The following is a 20,383-nucleotide window of genomic DNA, read 5'->3' on the forward strand; positions in this document are numbered from 1 at the left end:
TGAAATTAGAACAATTCCTAATGCCATAGACAAAGATAAACTCAAAGTGGATTAAGGACCTAAATGTAAGACCCCAAACTATAAAACTCTTAGAGGAAAACATATGCAGAACACTTGATGACATAAATCAAAGCAAGATCCTCTATGACCCACCTCCTAGAGTAAGGGAAAGAAAAACAAAAGTAAACAAGTGGGACCTGATTAAACTTAAAAGCTTTTGCACAGCAAAGGACACTATAAACAAGGTGAAAAGCCAGCCCTCAGAATGGGAGAAAGTAGTATCAAATGAAACAACTGACAAAGGATTAATTTCCAAAATATATAAGCAGCTCATACAACTCATTGCCAGAAAAACAAACAACCCAATCAAAAAATAGGGAAAAGACATAAACAGACACCTCTCCAAAGAAGACATACAGATGGCTAACAAACACATGAAAAGATGCTCAACATCACTCATTTTTAGAGCAATGCAAATCAAAACTACAATGAGATATCACCTCACACGAGTCAGAATGGCCATCATCAAAAAGTCTACAAACAATAAATGCTGGAGAGGGTGTGCTGAAAAGGGAACACAAACTGATACAGCCACTATGGAAAATGGTATGGAGATTCCTTAAAAAGCTAGGAATAAAATCACCATATGACCCAGCAAACCCACTCCTAGGCATATACTCTGAGGAAACCAAAACTAAGACAGACACATGTACCCCAAAGTTCACTGCAGCACTATTTACAATATCTAGAACATGGAAGCAACCTAGATGTCCATCAACAGATGAATGGATAAAGAAGCTGTGGTACATAAATACAATGGAATACTGCTGCTGTTACTGCTAAGTCGCTTCAGTCGTCTCCGACTGTGTGTGACCCCATAGACGGCAGCCCACCAGGCTCCCCCGTCCCTGGGATTCTCCAGGCAAGAACACTGGAGTGGGTTGCCATTTCCTTCTCCAATGCATGAAAGTGAAAAGTGAAAGTGAAGTCGCTCAGTTGTGTCTGACTCTTAGCGACCCCATGGACTGCAGCCTACCAGGCTCCTCCATCCATGGGATTTTCCAGGCAAGAGTACTGGAGTGGGGTGCCATTGCCTTCTCCGACAATGGAATACTACTCAACCATAAAAAGGAACACATCTGAGTCAGTTCTAATGAGGTGGATGAACCCAGAGCCTATTATACAGAGTGAAGTAAGTCGGAAAGAGAAATATAAATATTACATACTGACACATATATATGGAATCTGAAAAGGTGGCACTGATGAATTTATTTTCAGGGCAGCAATGGAGAAACAGATACAGAAAACAGACCTATGGACATGGGGGCAGGGGAGGAGGGAGAAGATGAGATGTATGGAGAGAGTAACATGGAAATTTACAATACCATATATAAAACAGATAGCTAATGGGAATTTGCTGTATGACTCAGGGAACTCAAACAGGGGCTCTGTGACAGGTTGAAGGGTGGGACTGGAGGGAGATGGAAGGGAGGTCCAGGAGGGAGGGGACCTGGGTATATCTATATCTATCAGGTCCACAGATAAACCCAGGTTTATAGATATACCCCAAATATATATATATATATATATATATATATATATCATAAAAATTGATTGTTGAAGCAAATATATATATATATACCCCAAATATATATATATATATATATATATATCATAAAAATTGATTGTTGAAGCAAATATATATATATATTTGCTTCAACAATCAATTTTTATGGTTGCATTGCTGCTGCTAAGTCACTTCAGTCGTCTCCGACTCTGTGCGACCCCATAGACGGCAGCCCACCAGGCTCCCCCGTCCCTGGGATTCTCTAGGCAAGAACACTGGAGTGGGTTGCCATTTCCTTCTCCAATGCATGAAAATGAAAAGTGAAAGTGAAGTCGCTCAGTCGTATCCGACTCTTAGTGACCCCATGGACTGCAGCCTACCAGGCTCCTCCGTCCATGGGATTTTCCAGGCAAGAGTACTGGAGTGGGGTGCCATTGCCTTCTCCAATGGTTGCATTATAGTCCACTAAATAAATTCACCATGATTGAACTATTCTGTTAGGCATTTAAGGTACTTCTGAATATAAATTATAATTAATGAGATTAGTTATAGTAATAGATTCATTAGTGTAGTAATATTTTGTTTTGCATATAAACATTTTTCTGTGATCTCAAATAATTTTCTCTCTTCCTCTTTCTTTTAATAATTGAAGAATTGCAGACTTTATTTCTGTTGAGTATCATTTATATTTCTGCTCATTAGTTCACCCATTCAGATATTAAGGGCACTTTGAAACAATATTCTAGTTTTCCAAAAGATTAAAATATCCTTGCCAGCTTTTTGGTTTTTTATAAATCTTATATGTATGCATATGTCTTCTCTTATATAATCAAAATTCTGAACAGTGCAGAACAAATTTAAAACAATAATAAGCCATCTATTATTGAGGATCTACTCTGTATCAAGACCTGTGAAATTACTTCATATTATTAGTCCTAAAACTTTGTTAAAACTTTGCAAAGTGTGGACATGAAGAGATGCTACCTGGATGCCTCATCAGTCCTTCAGGAATTGCTCCAGTTGCAGAGGGCAGCCTCACCAAAGTCCAAGTACTTCTGGGAGTGGCACGTTACAGATCAAAAGCAAAAGATAAAGGTCTGGGGATTTTGGTTCCTCCTAGATTAACTCTCACAGGCCATTTCAGCTCCAAAGCTACAGGTGGGGTCAACTGAGGCTGTCTGATGTGCAACACAGTTCTACTCTCTATGCTCAGTTCTTCTTCCCCCCTTTCCTTGTCACAGCTTTTGATCCCTAATAAACCCCTGAACACCAAACTAACTTGGGAGTCTTGTTTCTGGAGAACTCAAATTGTGACAGACAATACTACTGGGTTCGCCAAAAAGTTCATTCGACTAATATCTTGTGGAAAAAGCCAAACTTTTTGGCCAAACCAATGCTCATTACCACTAAAAAGATGAGGAAAACTGAGGCTTGCAAATGAGGTGGTTTATTTGTCTCCAATATACTAGAACTGCTCCTATACTCCAATGCTCACTATAGATGACTCATGCCATCTACTTCTCTAATCATACTTTGGCAAGATATTTTAATACCATGGGATATAATTATATTGATTTGGAAACCTAACTAGTTAAGGCAGTTTAGTGATTTGCTTGGCTTCCCAAGCTCCTCTTCTTGGTTTCCCAATCTCCCCCTTACCTCGTCTTAGCCTTTTCAGTTTGAAAACAATTCTCCTCAATAGAGACCATGAAAGCAAAATAGAACTTTTTCCTTGATCATTAATTAGTGACTGCACAATGCACATGGGTATAGTGCAGATGCTATTTAAAATATTCTCCTTGTTGCCTTAGCACGTTCATCCAATTTTCCCTTTTTTCTTAATTTTCATGGCAAAGAAGATAGGTTCATAAGCTCTTTTTTTTTCTTTAATACATGCTTGGTTATTGAGTTGTTTACTGGGGGGAAGAAAAAAACACTTCTTTTAAAATGAATCCTGAACAATTACCTGGTTCATTAACTGCCTCAAATTACCCCTTCAGTTTTCTTCCTCATTGGTATGATTTATTACTGTATTGCCCTATTTCTGACTTAAGCATCCCAATCTTCTTGAGGTATCTACTTTCTAATGTCTTTGGTTTCAAAAAGTTCAGAAAAATAAAATCAGTTTTCCTAAATAGAGCACATGTCATTATAACCAAATACTCCCCTTTTTAGTGCTCAGAGATACAGAAACGGTCAGAATGACACTCTCAATCTTACTCAGTTTCACCAACAGTTGAAAGAATCAAAGAGATAGCTGAGAACTGAGGCACCACAGAAAATTCCTTTTTTCCGCAAAATTCCTTTTTTTTCCAGTAAGAATTAAATAAGGGCATAGATATGCTTCTTGGGCTATAAGAACTTTTCAGGGACTCTGCTTTTAGAAAATAAGATTTCTAGCACCAGTAGAGCTAGATAATCTCCTACAACTCATCCTGTTTCTGTGTTTATTTTATACTATATTTATAATTATAATATATCTATAATATAGTAAGAAACAGTTTACCCATATTCTATTCCATACTGCTTTAGAACAATTCTTACTTTCTCCCCTCTCACCTCAACCAAATAATCTCTACTCTGCTTCTCCTTTCTGTGAACCATGATCTTTTCTAATCACATTTAACTCACTCGTTTTAAACCTAAACCAAATAGAAATTTTTATTGTATATGCAGTATAAGATGCTATAAAATGTGTTCTTGGGTCCCTTCAAAGTAATCATGGGAGTTCCAAAAAATAATCTAGAAAAGGTAAGCTTAGAGAGTGAGATAAATAGGGGAAAAAAGTGGATATTAACCATTCTAGATATATTTGTACAACTCTTTTAACCACTGAAAGCATTTTCACATTTTTGGTCATTTTAGCCCCATAAAAAACCTCTGAAGTCAGGCAGAACAGTTATTATTAACATCCATACTGGAAAGGTAACGAAACTGGCATAAAGCAAAGTTCCAGATTGAATAAATGGGAAAGCTAACACTGGAAACTAGAAATCACAACCTCCGATTTTAAAGTTCTAAATGCAACCACCACCTATGACAGACAAAATTAGTAACTGAGAAACTAGTAAGATAGGATTATCAGAATAGGTCATTTTGGGACAATACTATATAATTTATAAATGAATGCCCTCTTCTCAACCACAAAACAACCTGTCGTAAAATGGAAGGCAAAACAAGGACCTGGTCTTACCTGGTATCTCTGAGACAGAGAGCAGAGGCACTATAACAAGGACTAAGCACATGACAACCTAGTCACCAACCCTATCGGAAGAGACTGCATCGTCACAGTGTAATGGTCACATTGTTCTAAAACTGCTGTTTTCATCTTTCCCTTTCTCACTGATTTGAAGCAAAGTATGATTAGATCAGAACTGCTAAACTCGAGAACAGCAAGTATGTCTAGTATCTAGGTCTGGTTTCAGCTCCATTTTTCAACATTTTTGATTGCTTCAAATTGTGCACTGGGCTCCAAGACTCCATTTCTACTAACTGTTTAGTCTATATGACAAAATATGGCAAAGAGAAACTTTTTGACTTAAAAAAATTTAACCTATAATAAGTTTTCCAAACACACAAAGAGAGAGAAAATACATGCCTATATGCACATGTGTGTTTTACAAAATATTTCAAAGTGAAAAAAATTCACAGCATTTTAAATAATTCAAGCCTGTTTTCAAATAGTCACTTGTCTAAAGTTTCCTAAATAACAGTTATAACTGTGAGTTCAAAATCTTAATTACCTCTAATAAACTATCAAGGCATTCTAGAGTTCCCTCTCAAAACTGTGAAAGGAATCAAAAATGATAATATCATCCTTCAGAAAGAAACAATGGCAAATGGAAAAACGAGCTGATGTCATATCTCATCAGTGTTATCAGTAATTTTTTAAAATTATGATGTTTCAAGGAAATTTGTGTGAATACAGGTAACTAATATGAAATTCAAGGTAATTTTTCCAAATGAGATAACCTGTTAAGAGATACAAGTGATAGCAAAAGCTGAAATAAGTCTAAACATCAAGGACCTAGTATATAGCACAGGGAACTATATTCAATATTTTCTAATAACCTATATGAGAAAAGAATTTGAAAAGGATATATATGTAAAACAGAATCACTCTGCTACATACCTAAAACTAACACAATACTGTAAATCAACTACATTTCAATTAAAAAAATATACAAATTGTATATATATAAAAGAAGTCTAAAGATTCAGTTTAGTACAGTGGTTAAAAGCACTGACTGTGAAGCCAGGTACTCTCCATGTCTTGGTTTCCTCATCTGTAAGAATGAGGAAATAGTTGTATTCCTAACTCTGAGGATTGCTTTAAAAATTAAGATAATCAGTGTGAATAAAAGAAAAAGGCTGACATGCAAATACTACAAAGTAATGGCTATTGTTAGGCTAAAATTTGTAAAAAAAAAAAAAAAATATATCACATCAACTCACTAGAAGACTATATTCTGACCTCAAATTCTATAGGGCTGTGTACTAATTATTAAACAAATGAAAAATCTCTATTAAAAATTCACAGAAAAGATATGAAAGTAGGGACAAATAAATGAGAAGTGACTCAAACAGCTTTCAAATTCACTTAATTCGTTTATTCAAAACAAGTCGTGCTGGTAATAAATAGGCCTATATTAATAAAAACATTGAAATGCTTTGTTATAACAGGAAAATAGTCACAAGTGTTTATGTGCCTATTCTATTAGTAGATGATTTCTTATCTAATGTATCAAACTCAAGTTATTAACTATATAATACCACCTCTATCTCACTCCATACATTTCAGTCTTCTGAAGTCTGGAGGTGCTTTCAAATTTTCCACTGTAAAACTGGCAGCCTTTATGAGGCAAAAATATACTTCTCTCTTTTCCTCAAGATGATAACCAAAAGAATCTGCCTCTAACCATCTAGTCACTCAGTCAGCTACTCAAAAGACAGCCTTCTATGAAATAAGGCCATTTGCAGCAACATGGATGGACTCAGATCTCAACACTCTAAGTCAAGTCAGTCAAAAAGAGAATGAAAAATACCATATGATATCACTTATATGTGGAATCTAAAATATGACAAAAACAAACCTATCTATGAAACAAAAACTGACCTATAGACACAGGGAACAGATCTGTGGTTGCCAAAGGGAGAGGGAAGGGAGGTGGAGGGTGGATGGACTGGGAGTCTAGGGGGAGCAGATGCAACTAATGGATAAACAACAAGGTCCTACTGTACAGTACAGGGAACTATATTCAGTATCTTGTGATAAACCACAATGAAAAGGAGTATTAACAAGGAATGTATATATGCATAATGGAATCACTTTACTGTACAGCAGAAATTAACACATTGTAAATCAACTATATTTCAATAAAACAAATAAAAGAATGAAACAGAGAGTAATATAATAACTCTTCATAATTCCAAATGGAAACAAAAGAAAAAGAGACAGACATAGCCTTCTAAGCTTGTTACGGTTCTGAACTCTCAAGTCAGAAATGCAATTCCTAAATTCAATGCACACAGCATCATAAACCTAGTAAGAGAGAAATACTAAAATTGCAAAGTATTACAAAAAGAGAAATATGACAATAATAAACATATTTCTGGGACACTTAATGATTTAAAAAGTACCTCTCCATTCATTACCTCATTTCATTCTTGTAACTACCTCTGAATATATACTTTTTTCCATTTTAAACTCAAGAATATTAAAGCACAGAGGCCTCTACAAGATTGTTCATATATTTTAATAAGCAGTCATAATAGGTTTATCTTTGACCATACTTTCATCAACTACATTATAGCCCTGAAAAAGCAAAAAGGTCATGTTTTCTGTTTACCATTTCAGGTCATGACCACTTTCCACTGTTTTGTCTCAATCAATTCTTTAACTCCCTACCTCTATAAGCTCTGTGCTTCTCTTCGCCTTCCCTTATTTTATCCAGGCATCTCTCTAACACATATATACCATACTATACTGTGATATTTACTCCTTCCTTTTCCTACTGGAGCTCTGAGTGGGATCAGAAACCATGTATTTTTGGGTCTATAGTGACTAGCACAGCACTCATCATAAAGCAAATGCTCAGTAAACATTTAGTCAATAAGCAAGTGACTAAGCTTCCTGTTGACTCAGACAGTAAAGAATCCACCTGCAATGCGGGAGGCCCAGGTTCAATCCCTGGGTTGGGAAGATCCCCTGGAGAAGGGAACAGCTACCCACTACAGTATTCTTGCCTGGAGAATTCCATGGACAGAGGAGCCTGGCAGGCCGCAGTCCATGAGGTCCATAGAGTTGGACACAATTGAGCGACTTTTCATAAGACAAGAAATAAACATACACAATATTAACTGGAAAAGGTGAAAAGTTGATAAAATATGAATGATTCTGAAAAGGGCCAACTAAAAGCTGGCTTAAAACTCAACATTCAAAAAAACTAAGATCATGGCATCTGGCCCCATCACTTCATGGCAAAGAGAAGGGGAAAAAGTGGAAGAAGTGACAGATTTTATTTTACTGGGCTCCAAAATCACTGAGGATGGTGACTGCAGCCATGAAATTAAAAGATGCTTGGCTCCTTGGAAAAAAGCTATAATAAACCTCAACAGTGCATTAAAAAGCAGAGACATCACTTTGCCGACAAAGGTCCGTCTAGTCAAAGCTATGGTTTTTCCAGTAGTCATGTACGGATGTGACAGCTGAACCATAAAGAAGGCTGAGTGCTAGAGAACTGATGCTTTTGAATTATGGTGCTGGAGAAGACTCTTTGAGAGTCCCTTGGACTGCAAGGAGATCAAACCTGTCAATCTTAAAGGAAATCAACCCTGAATATTCATTGGAAGGACTGATGCTGAAGCTAAAGCTCCAATACTTGACACCTGATGCTAAGAGGTGACTCACTGGAAAAGACCCTGATGCTGGGAAAGTCTGAGGGCAGGAGAAAAAGTGGGTGAGGTGACAGATGAGATGGTTGGATGGCATCCCTGACTCAATGGACATGAGTTTGAGCAAACTCCAGAAGATAGTGAAGGACAGGGAAGCCTGGCATACTGTAGTCCATGGGCTCGCAAAGACTCAGACATGATAACAACAAATGAAAAAAAATTACTAAAAGAAACTTCAGATCACTTAGTTCCAATCTTAAAGGGTACTACTTTCTTTTTTACACCAAAACTAATATTTTACTTCATGGAAATATATATAAAATTATGATAATATCATATTTAAGTATATACCCCTTTTAATATTTTTAGTACAATTTGGCAAAAAAGCATAAAGAATATGATAAACATTCTAATTTCCAAAACACAGCCTAAGAAATAAAATCTTACCAATAGTTTTAACTTTTATATTACCTGTTTTTCAGCTTTTTGTCTATTTTAGGGTCAAACCAAAGACAATTTCAAATGTGTGGTAATTAAAGAAATTATGCTTTGTTTCCATAACTCACTTTTCTGTTTTGAAGAATATTGCACAACCGTCCACATGCTTTCTCTCCTGCTCAGACATGATTTTGGCACGTGACTTTGGGGAAAAAAATCCATCATATCCACGCTCCTTCAATGCTGGCAGAAAGAGAGTGAAGTATTGCTCTGTTTCCACTTCCTGAGATGGAAGATACATTATCACCAACATGACAGAGGAAAACTAAGATGTAAAACTATGCAACACTGTGAGTAAAGTGCTACTAAGTTAAAATACTTCATTTAACAAACATTATCTAACTACCTTACCTTATTGATAGCAGCCACCATTTGACAATGGCAGCTTTGTAAAGCCTAAAAGAATAAAAAAAAATATGATTTTCTCAGGTTTACACAGGTAGTTAGTTGGTCCCAAATCTCTCGACTTCCAATTTAGAGTTCATCAGGGAAGCCTGTCATGCTGCAGTCCATGCAGTCACAAAGAGTGGGAGACGACTTAGTGACTGAACAACAACTACTGTACTTCACTTCCTCAACTGGTAATCGAACAAAATTGAAATACAAAATATGAAAGTTGGTCATATTACAGATTAAACAGTAGGGAATTGAAAAAATTGTATTAGGAGGTAATTTAAAAAAATATTTTGTATTTCTCAACTGTGGTGGAAAGGAATGATAGTCAAAACTAAGAAGTTTAAGATCTATCAACAAAAAATCCTACTTGAAGGAATTTTTAGTTACCTGAATACCATATTTAGACTAATTTATTACTTGACCCATAACATACTTTTAAGAAATCTTTCCAAATGAAATAATCAAGCGTGAAGATAATGATTTATGTGTGCTAATGTTTACAACAACATGATATTGTAACAATGAAAACAAACAGCCTTAATGTCCAACAGCAGGGAATATGCTAAATCAGTTAGTATGTATTCATACAATTGGCTTTGAGAAATTTTAGTAATGCACAAAATGTATATTAAATGCAATAAGTAAGAAACAAAATACATTAATAGTGTGATCTCTATTTTGAAAACATACCTGTAAATAAATAGGCAAATGAATGTTTTAAAAAGAATATAAGAAATACTCCAGAAGTTTTAATCCTGGAGTTAAAGCAACTTTCTTTGGGGTACAGGATTAGATGTTTTACTCTATTATTATTTATGTTCTTTTCATATTTCCAACTTCTCTGGAATGAACACTTTATAACATAGTATTACTTTTATAATAACATTTTTAAAATTATGATGCTTCTATGCTTCATACTATACTTTACTTACTAAGCAAGAGTGTGAGGCTGTTATTACTATAAATACTGAATCAAAAGGAGGAAAATTAAATAACATAAGCTTATGCTTATTTGTCTCCATGTGTGCTAAGTAGCTTCAGTTGTGTCAGACTCTTTGCAATCCTATGGACTGTAGCCGGCCAGGCTCCTCTGTCCATAGCATTCTCCAGGCAAGAATATTGGAGCAGGTTGCCATTCCCTCCTCCAGGGGACCTTCCTGAACCACGGATAGAACCCGTGTCTCATGTCTCTTGCACTGGCATTTGGGCTCTTTACCACTAGCGCCACCTGGTAAGCCCATACTGGCCTCTTCCTCCCCTCATTTTGTGTCAGTTCTTAGTGTTTAAAAGAAAATTTAACTTTTGAAGACGTCTACTACTTCCTTATTTTCCAGAGTCAAATGAATCATGGCTAATAACACAAATTTAAGTAAATAATAAAGCTACTCTAACACACAAAAAAATTTATTATAAAAGTAATGACTTTATTCTTAAACTATGCAGAAAAGGAGGTGTGAAATTATAACACTTAAAGTTTTAAAATACCTTAAAGCATTTAATATGCCTTGAAAACTGCTAAGAAAAAAAGTACTAAAAACTATGTGTAAACCTTCTTGGCCATTCATTAGCTGAGCACTGAAAAGCAGTAAAACACTATTTCAACCAAAAGGTGCTTTGTCACGTTAAATTCAATAAAGTATCTAAATTTCTGAGGTTGCTTTTAAAAGTAAGGCAAAAATGCATGATTTATAGTATAATATTTTTATATGTTTATCACTGATGAACAATGGTAGACAAGTAATTTTTTTTATAGATCCCATTATAAATTAAATTTATATTTCTTAAAGATTCAATCTTCAGTAGTTTTCTCTTTCAGCAATACCAATGATTTGTTCATAACACAAATTAACATGAATATCATGGTGAAATTATTTTCACTTAAGAAAACAGTAAATGAGTATAAGTTTATGGCCTATACAAAACTGTTTCACTGTGGAAATATCTTTTTTTCTTAAGAGAGAAAATAATTTCTTTGGGTTTTCCTTCAAACACAAAATCTCTCCCAAAAGTAATATCTTTTGTAATTTTTAGATTCACCTTTAAGTTACAGACAATTCAATCTCTATAGTGTTACCTGAAGACTAATGATATCTGCGTCACAGTTAACAATTTCTTCCATAATTCCCTTTTTCCTGTATTCCCAGTTTAATGCCCAGGATGGGCAATAGCCATATAGCTGCCGGGTGGCATATTTATCACATAACACATTGTAACACATAACCGTGAATGATGCTAAGAAGTGGGAGAAAAAAACAAAACAAAAGGGAGAAAATTAGGCAACCTTTTCTAAAGCAGTATCACATGTACACCTACACGATCATACATGCCATACAAACACAACTCAAATATCACCACTGTGAAACGCCTTGGGCAAGATTCTGTTAAACTATATAAAAACTTCACCAGAGTCCATCCACCTTACCAAAGTTCTTTTACCAGAATCAGACTTATAGCTCATATTTGAGATTTTTTAAAGGATATTTTAATAAATAAAAATTCAAGTTTCAGGGAATTCGCTGGTTGCTCAGTGGTTAGGACTCTGCACTTCCACTGCTGGGAGCACAGGTTCAATCCCTGGTCAGGTAACTAAGATCCTGCCAGTCATGCGGTGTGGCCAAAAATAATCTAATTTTAAATCAATACTAACTTTTTTACACATAATTTGCTGAGCAAAACTTTTCTCTATAAATGGCATAAAAGTAAATTACAAAAGTAAATTTTAACTTTTTTCTCTTTAAAAGGCTTTCATTACCTTTCATTAACAAAATTTTCACACTTAGTACTTCTTTGAGTCTCTTACTTCTCTCACTGCTCTGAGCCAGAAGAATACAGACTAACAAAGTTTAGTTATAAGAGAAACCTTTTTAACCAAATCAAACGCTCATTTTTAAAATTAAATTCTCATTTTAAAATTCCCTTGAACTGTAAAAGGACTGTGTGCATGCTCAGTTACTAAGTCATGTCCAACTCTTTGCGACCCTATGGACTGTAGCCCACCAGGCTCCTCTGTCCGTGGGATTTTCAGGCAAGAATACTGCAGTGGGTTGCCATTCCTACTGCAGAGGATCGTCCTGACCCACGGATCAAACCCGCATCTCCTGCATTGGCAGGTGGGTTCTTTACCACTGAGGCACCAAGGAAGCCAGTAAAAAGACTACAAGTAAACTAACAAGAAAACAGTTTGTATCCCCTGCTACTCAAAAGTGTGCTCTAGGAACCAGCAGCATCAGTTATCACCTTGGAACTCAGAAATGCAAAGATTTTTGGCTTCACAAAGACTTACTGAATTGGAATCTGCAATTTAACAAAATCCTAAGGTGACTCTATGCAGAAGCACACCAGTTTGAAAATCCCTGATTTTTATCACTAATTCTCTATCCTATCTATTCATTAGAATCACATTATAGAACTTTTTTTAAAAAAAAAGTTCATCACTCCAGACTAATTTAGTATGTTAGGATTTGGGCATTAATATTTTTAAAAAGCATCCCAGGTAATTACAATGGGCAGACATGGGTGAGAATCAAATACTTAATAAATGGTAAGGAATACAAGAAATGAAGTAACGCTCAACTGAAGTTGATTCAGAGTCAGATGATAGGAAGGTATTATGAGAAACTTAGTTCAGAGGTCTCCTGGGGATCTGACTGGTGGTCATTATGTATACTGGTACCTTTTTCACCATCTAGGATTAATTCTTAAGTTTAATTACCATTATAGTTTTGGGGCTATAAATCACCCTTTTAACAACTGAACGTCCCTAAAATTAAGTATCAGCATTTGGTTACTTCATATTAAAACAGTAAAATTTTCATCTTCAAAATAAAATTAGGTATCATAAAAACTGTGACTTTAGTAACAACTTATTTTAAGCAGAATTCTGAACTATAAAATGTCTAATAAACAGTACGAAGCCCTATAAATGTCAAATTATCATTGGTCTGAACAAAAAGATAAAGGTTTATATTTTCTGCATTTACTGAAGTTCAAGAAATGCTGAATCCTGTTATTAAACTGCTCAAATCTTCACCCTATACCATTTCTATACCCCTGGCCTGGTATCGTATTCTGTTTCCAATATAGTAAATTGGTTCAGTCTAAATTATCACTCTACAAGAGTTATCAGTCTACCCACTAAAGAAAGATAAATCTAAGTAGTTCAAAATTTTTCAGAAAAAAATTCATTACTCCTCATTTTTCTTAAATCACCAAACCTTATGTGAAGATGCCATTTGGAAAGCTCTATTATAAGAAATAATTTTCAAACCAAGAGCCCTATCATGGTCAAAGACGAGATTCTTGTACATAAGCCTTAGGGTGGACTTTAACTCTGCTGCTGCTGCTGCTAAGTCACTTCAGTCGTGTCCGACTCTGTGTGACCCCATAGACGGGAACCACCAGGCTCCCCCATCCCTGGGATTCTCCAGGCAAGAACACTGGAGTGGGTTGCCATTTCCTTCTCCAATGCAGGAAAGTGAAAAGTGAAGCGCTCGCTCAGTCGTGTCCGACTCTCAGCGACCCCATGGACTGTAGCCTACCAGGCTCCTCTGTCCATAGGATTTTCCAGGCAAGAGTACTGGAGTGGGGATGCCATTGCCTTCTCCAGGACTTTAACTCTACCCATCAGTATTTCTAAACTCATCTAAACTCAGGGGAGGTAAAATGAAGGCCTAATTTGAAGGTTAATTCGATTACAAAACCCAAATGGCATTTCAAGTGTATCTGAAAAAAGTCAAGAAAGAATAAGAAAAACTATTTTACCTGATGGCAGAATTTGGTCTCGTTCTTTTAATGTAATCCATGGCCTCGGAGGAAGCTGCTCTGGATGAACTGGAAAAAAAAATTTTTTTAATGTAATTTCCTGTATTTCCAAAATCAGTATTATTTACTAATTTATAATGTCAAATCAGCTTCTGTTTTCTCTTCAGCTATAAAAGCCCATGTGCGTTTGTGTTAAGTCACTTCAGTCCTCCCAATTCTTTGTGACCCCATGGACTATAGCCCACCAGGCTCCTCTGTCCATGGGATTCTCCTCCAGGCAAGAATACTGGAGCAGGTTGCCATGCCCTCCTCCAGGGGACCTTCCCGACTCAGGGGCTGAACCATTGTCTCTTATGTCTCCTGCACTGCAGGGGGTTCTTTACCACTAGCGCCACCTGGGAAATCCATATGGTCTTAAAAACCTAGTACTGAAATACAATGAAGATTTAAAAGCTGAAGGAAGTTGATGAAGAGTTATGCAGAAAACACAAAACTAACATCTGAAAACAACACAAAGAAATTCATTAATGGCATTTATACTTACACGGTATTTATTTTAAAAAGAACCTATTTAAATCCTTAAGTAAGAGGCTTATGTCTTAATTATACACGTAAACTGTACTGACTCAGTCTTGTTCCCAGAGGGAAAATGAAAGCTACGTGAAGTTTCAACACACTGATGAACAAAATTACTCAAATATTTTTAAAACAGAAAAAAAAAATGCATGTATAATAAAAACTACTGAATTTTCTAATAGGGCTTTCTTTTCCTAATTTTATTCTTTCTTTTATAATGTTGATACAAGGTCAGAGATTAGAATGACACTGTACATATAGAAAAAAGGAAGGCACTGGTTAAACATTAATTGCTCAGATATGACTGTCAATACTAATGGAACTAAATTCTACCAAACTATCAGATGAAAGAAAATGCACTAAGTTAAGATTTAACTACCTATTTTTTCTTCTCACTTTTAAACACAATTGCAATTACAGGACAGTTTGATTCAAGTTTGCAGATTTACCCAGCGAATTAGTGGCTAAGAAACGGGGCCCATTTAAGCAGAAACACTCCATCACCACCCAGTCTCAGAAATTTTGAACAAAGTATCCAAGATCTTTAAAAAAGTGTCATTTTACTAACCATTTTAGCGTTCCAAAAGTCTAGCTAAAGGATGCCTCTTTTAGAAGCCATACTGTTCACAAAGTGAAATGAATGTTATTTTGCATAGTCCATATCTTGCCAAGAAAGTAATGAAGGTCATCATAAGATAACAAACCATCCAGCTGGTTCAACACACTGAATCCTGGAAAATAACCTTGCCTCCTGGGAGTGCTGTTCCAGAACTATGGCAACTCTCTCTAAAACAGAAGTTCATTATATAAATATAATGGAGAGTAAACAAAGAACTCCTCAGCTGCTGGGATTCTTATTAGCAAATAGTTAAAAACTCAGAAAGCATGAAAATTATCAAAATAAAAGTGATGTCAACATTCTGACACTTCCCATATCTTAATACAGCCCAATTTAACAGTGTAAGTAAAACATACACTATTCCCCCAAAATAACTGAAGAACAAAAACATAGGAAAAGATACTGTATCTCACCAGTAACAAGGAAAAACTTAAAAATGAGATAGCATGTCTTTATCTAGGTTGACAAAAAAAATTTAGGTTTAATTATATCCAGGGTTGGTGAAGGTGATAAGAAATAGATATTTGCACATACAACTGGTGGGAATATACACTGGTATAGCTGGATGGACAAATGGGCATCATCTTTTAAAATTTAAAACATTCATGTCCCTGTGACCCAGCAATTCTATTTCTTGGGATCAGCCCTATCTGCTTAAAGCAGCAAACATATTAATTATGCCAATGTTTATAATATCAGAAACAATGATAAATGTTTATCCATTTCACAGAAGTCTATGCCATAGTTTAAAAGAAAAAAGATATATGCATGCTAAAGTGGAAAGGTATATGAGACATTCTGCTGGGTGAGGAAAAAGTAGAAAATATATAATAATAAAATACATTTTATTAATAATTAGATAATAATATAGTAGGATGTATTTTATTAGAAAAAACATAAAACACATATGCAAAGTAATACAATGCCAAGAAAACTTCTACTGATTTAATTTTTATATATAAATGTCTAGAAATGTCTATAAGGATACACACCAGAATTTTAATATTTCTTTCAAAGAGAATAATATATTCATGTGTGACATATATTACTTAACATTGACTTTTTTCAAAGATAATATTGCATGGCCAATGATTTGACAAAGGATCACTCAGTTTAGTCACTCAGTCATGTCCGACTCTTTGCAACACCATGGACTGCAGCATGCCAGGGTTCCCTGTCCATCACCAACTCCCAGACCTTACTCAAACTCCAAAGGATAGGACTATGTTTATATAAGCCAACCATCAAATAAAGACTGTTTAATAGCTAAATCTGTATGGTCCTAGCACAGTACCAGAATGTGGATCAAAATTGAAGACTACTCTCATCATGAACAGAAGAGACAGCATCTTTCAACATCATACCTAAAAATGTGATCTAAAACAATTCTCCCATTTTTATCTTCCATACATGCCACACTAAGTGCTAGACAGTCCTGAAGCCATGAGGAATAGACCTGGAGGGGCACTGAGAGAGGGGGTAAGAAAAGTGTGATTTCCCACACCTCACAGTGATCAACAGTACTGTGCCTGGTTTCCCACAGTGAGGGTGCCAGCTGAGTCTGAAGAGCCAACAAAACCCACATGCTAAACCTAAACTGGGCAGTTGCCTGCTACTGAGGTTTTTAAAAGGTCATGAGTTTCCTAACATAGTATTAAAAAATATCCAGGGCACAAGTGAAAATCACCGGTCATACCAAAGACCAGGAAAATCACAATTTATTTGAGAAAAGACTACCAACAGACAATAACACAGAGGTATTCAGCTGTTGAAATTATCTGACAGAAATTTTAAAGCAGTCAACATAAAACTGCTTCATAATTACCAATTCTCTTGAAACAGATGAAAAAATAGAAAACCCCAGCAAAAAAGTGGAAAGTGAAAGTACCTCAGTTGTGTCAACTCTTTGCGACTCCATGGACTATACAGTCCATGGAATTCTCCAGGCTGGAATACTGCAGTGGGTAGCCTTTCTCTCCTCCAGGGGATCTTCCCAACACAGGGATCGAACCCCAGTCTCTCGCATTGCAGGAAGATTCTTTACCAGCTGAGCCACAAGGGAAGCCCACAATAGAAGTAGAAGGGCAAAATAATATGGACAACCAAACCTAAGAGTATTGAATTTGAGAACAAATCAAGAGAATTTACTCAACAAGAAGAAAACAGAAAAAAAAAAAAAAAAAAAAAGAACAAAGCCTGAGGAACCTGTGGGTTCCTCAAAAGATCTAAGATTCATAAAATCAAAGTTCAGAAAGAGAGGAGACAGAATGTAGACTTAAAAAATATTCAAAGAGATAATGACTAAAAATTCCCAAATTTAACAAACAACATAAACCTACACATTCAAGAAGATGTACAAACTTCAAGTAAAATAAACCCAAAGAATCAGACACCAACCACATCATAATGAAACTGCTAAAAACTAAAGACAAAGAATCTCAAAAACACCAGAAAAATGACACATTACCTAAAAGGAAACAATAGGTTTCTTTCTAAAACCATGGTGCCAGAGGAACTGATATAATATTTTTTCAAGAGCTAAAAGAAAATAACTGTCAACCTCAAATTCTGTGGCCAACAGAACTTGCCTTCATAAATCAAGGAAAAATGAAGATGTTATCAAAAGAAAACGAAAAGACTTCGTTGCTAGCAGACTGCCCCTTAAAGAATGGCTAAAGGAAGCTCTTAAGACAGAAAGAAAATGTTAACAGCAGAAAAAATGGAACATCAAAACGGAAAGAACAAGGAATGCGTGAAAGGATAAATGTAGTGGATTAACCTTCTTTGCATGAGCTTCTTATATTGTATCTGATAGCTGAAGCAAAAATTGTAACATCTATGTGGTTCTCAGTGTAAGTAGAGGACATACTAGAGACAGTTATATTTTAAAAGTGGAGAAGGCAAAGGGACACAGATGGAAGTAGGGCATCAATAATTGGCTTAAAATGAGAAGGCACTATTATCAATAGACTGTTCTAAGTATGCATATTGTGATATCTAAAAAGTCATCATTAAGAAAACTATACAAGACAGGTACTCTAAAACAGCATAAATAAAACAAGATGGTATCCTAAAAAATGTTTAAATAGCCCATAAGAAACCAACAAATGATAAATAAAGGAGAAATAAAGGAAACAGACTACAAATAATAAAATGGCTGATTTCAAGTTTTACATATCAATTCTTACTTTAAATGTAAACAGTCTAATAAATACACAAATTAAATGAGGGGATATGTTCTCCTGGTATCTCTACTTTTCTTGAAGAGATCTCTAGTCTTTGCCATTCTGTTGTTTTCCTCTACTTCTTTGCATTGATTGCTGAGGAAGGCTTTTATCTCTCCTTGGTATTCTCTGAAACTCTTTGCTGGACACAGAACAACAGACTGGTTCCAAATAGGAAGAGGACTACATTAAGGCTGTATATTGTCACCTTGTTTATTTAAATTATATGCAGAGTACATCATGAGAAACACTGGGCTGGAAGAAGCACAAGCTGGAATCAAGATTGCTGGGAGAAATATCAATAACCTCAGATATGCAGATAACACCACCCTTATGGCAGAAAGTAAAGAGGAACTAAAATGCCTCTTGATGAAAGTGAAAGAGGAGAACGAAAAAGTTGGCTTAAAGCTCAACATTCAGAAAACGAAGATCATGGCATCTGGTCCCATCACTTCATGGGAAATATATGAGGAAACAGTGGAAACAGTGTCAGATTTTTTGGGGCTCCAAAATCACTGCAGATGGTAATTGCAGCCATGAAATTAAAAGACGCTTACTCCTTGGAAGGAAAGTATGACCAACCTAGACAGCATAGTAAAAAACAGAGACTGAAGGCAGGAGGAGAAGGGGATGACAGAGGATGAGATGGTTGGATGGCATCACTGACTCAATGGAGATGAGTCTAAGTAGACTCCAGGAGTTGGTGATGGACAGGGAGGCCTGGCATGCCATGGTCCATGTAGTCGCAAAGATTTGGACATGACTGAGCAACTGAACTGAACTGAAAATGAACATTGTTCCTAAACCAAAAGAGGAGATTGCACAGAAGAAAAAGATATCCTAAAAGAAACTGAAGAAACAAAACTTATGGTCAGGGGTAGGGGGAGGCTGCAAAAAATAAATGCAAATAAAAATAAAATCAAGGAAAATTGGAAGTGGTCTAACAGGAGATGGCAAGAGTGAACGTCGACAATTTAGGACTCAGCAAACTAAAATGGACTGGAATGGATGACCATTATTATCTACTACTATGGGCAAAAATCCCTTAGAAGAAATGCAGTAGCCATCATAGTCAACAGGAGTCCGAAAAGGAGTACTTGGATGCAATCTCAAAAATGACAGAATGATCTTTGTTCGTTTCCAAGGCAAACCATTCAGTATCACGGTAGTCCAAGTCTATGCCCCGACCAGTAATGTTGAAGAAGCTGAAGTTGAATGGTTCTACGAAAATCTACAAGCCCCTCGAGAACTAACACCCAAAAGAGATATCCCGTTCATTATAGGGGACTGGAATACAAAAGTAGGAAGTCAAGAAACACCTGGAGTAACAGGCAGATTTGGCCCTGGAGTACAGAATGAAGCAGGGCAAAGGCTAATAGAGTTTTGCCAAAAGAACTCACTAGTCATAGCAAACACCCTCTTCCAACAATACGAGAGAAGACTTTATACATGGACATCACCAGATGGTCAATACCAAAATCAGACTGATTATATTCTTTACAGTCAAAGATGGAGAAGCTCTATACAGACAGCAAAAATAAGACCAGGAGCTGACTGTGGCTCACTCCATGAATTCCTTATTGACAAATTCCAACTTAAATTGAAGAAAGTAGGGAAAACCACTAGACCATTCACGTATGACCTAAATCAAATCCCTTACAATTATACAGCAGAAGTGAGAAACAGATTCAAGGGATTAGATCTGATAGAAAGAGTGCCTGATGAACTATGGACGGAGGTTCATGACATTGTACAGGAGACAGGGATCAAGACCATCCCCAAGAAAGAGAAATGCAAAAAAGCAAAGTGGTTGTCTGAAAAAGCCTTACAAATAGCTGTGAAATGAAG

The 20,383-nt window shown here is 36.0% G+C and overlaps 1 protein-coding gene across 4 annotated transcripts in view; it reads right to left on the bottom strand.

Annotated features, from left to right (window-relative positions):
* CNOT6L (CCR4-NOT transcription complex subunit 6 like) overlaps positions 1-20,383 on the bottom strand; it is a 118,418-nt gene that overhangs the window by 23,156 nt on the left and 74,879 nt on the right. For all 4 annotated transcript variants that reach the window (XM_019962987.2, XM_019962985.2, XM_019962986.2 and 1 more), the window contains 3 exons: positions 14,117-14,185; positions 11,430-11,587; positions 9,028-9,182 (listed from right to left, as the gene is read on the bottom strand). In XM_019962987.2, coding sequence (XP_019818546.1) covers positions 9,028-9,182; positions 11,430-11,587; positions 14,117-14,185 — 382 coding nt within the window. The remainder of the gene's footprint in view (positions 1-9,027; positions 9,183-11,429; positions 11,588-14,116; positions 14,186-20,383) is intronic.

Source organism: Bos indicus, chromosome 6 (assembly GCF_029378745.1).
Source record: "Bos indicus isolate NIAB-ARS_2022 breed Sahiwal x Tharparkar chromosome 6, NIAB-ARS_B.indTharparkar_mat_pri_1.0, whole genome shotgun sequence".
Taxonomy (NCBI): domain Eukaryota; kingdom Metazoa; phylum Chordata; class Mammalia; order Artiodactyla; family Bovidae; genus Bos; species Bos indicus.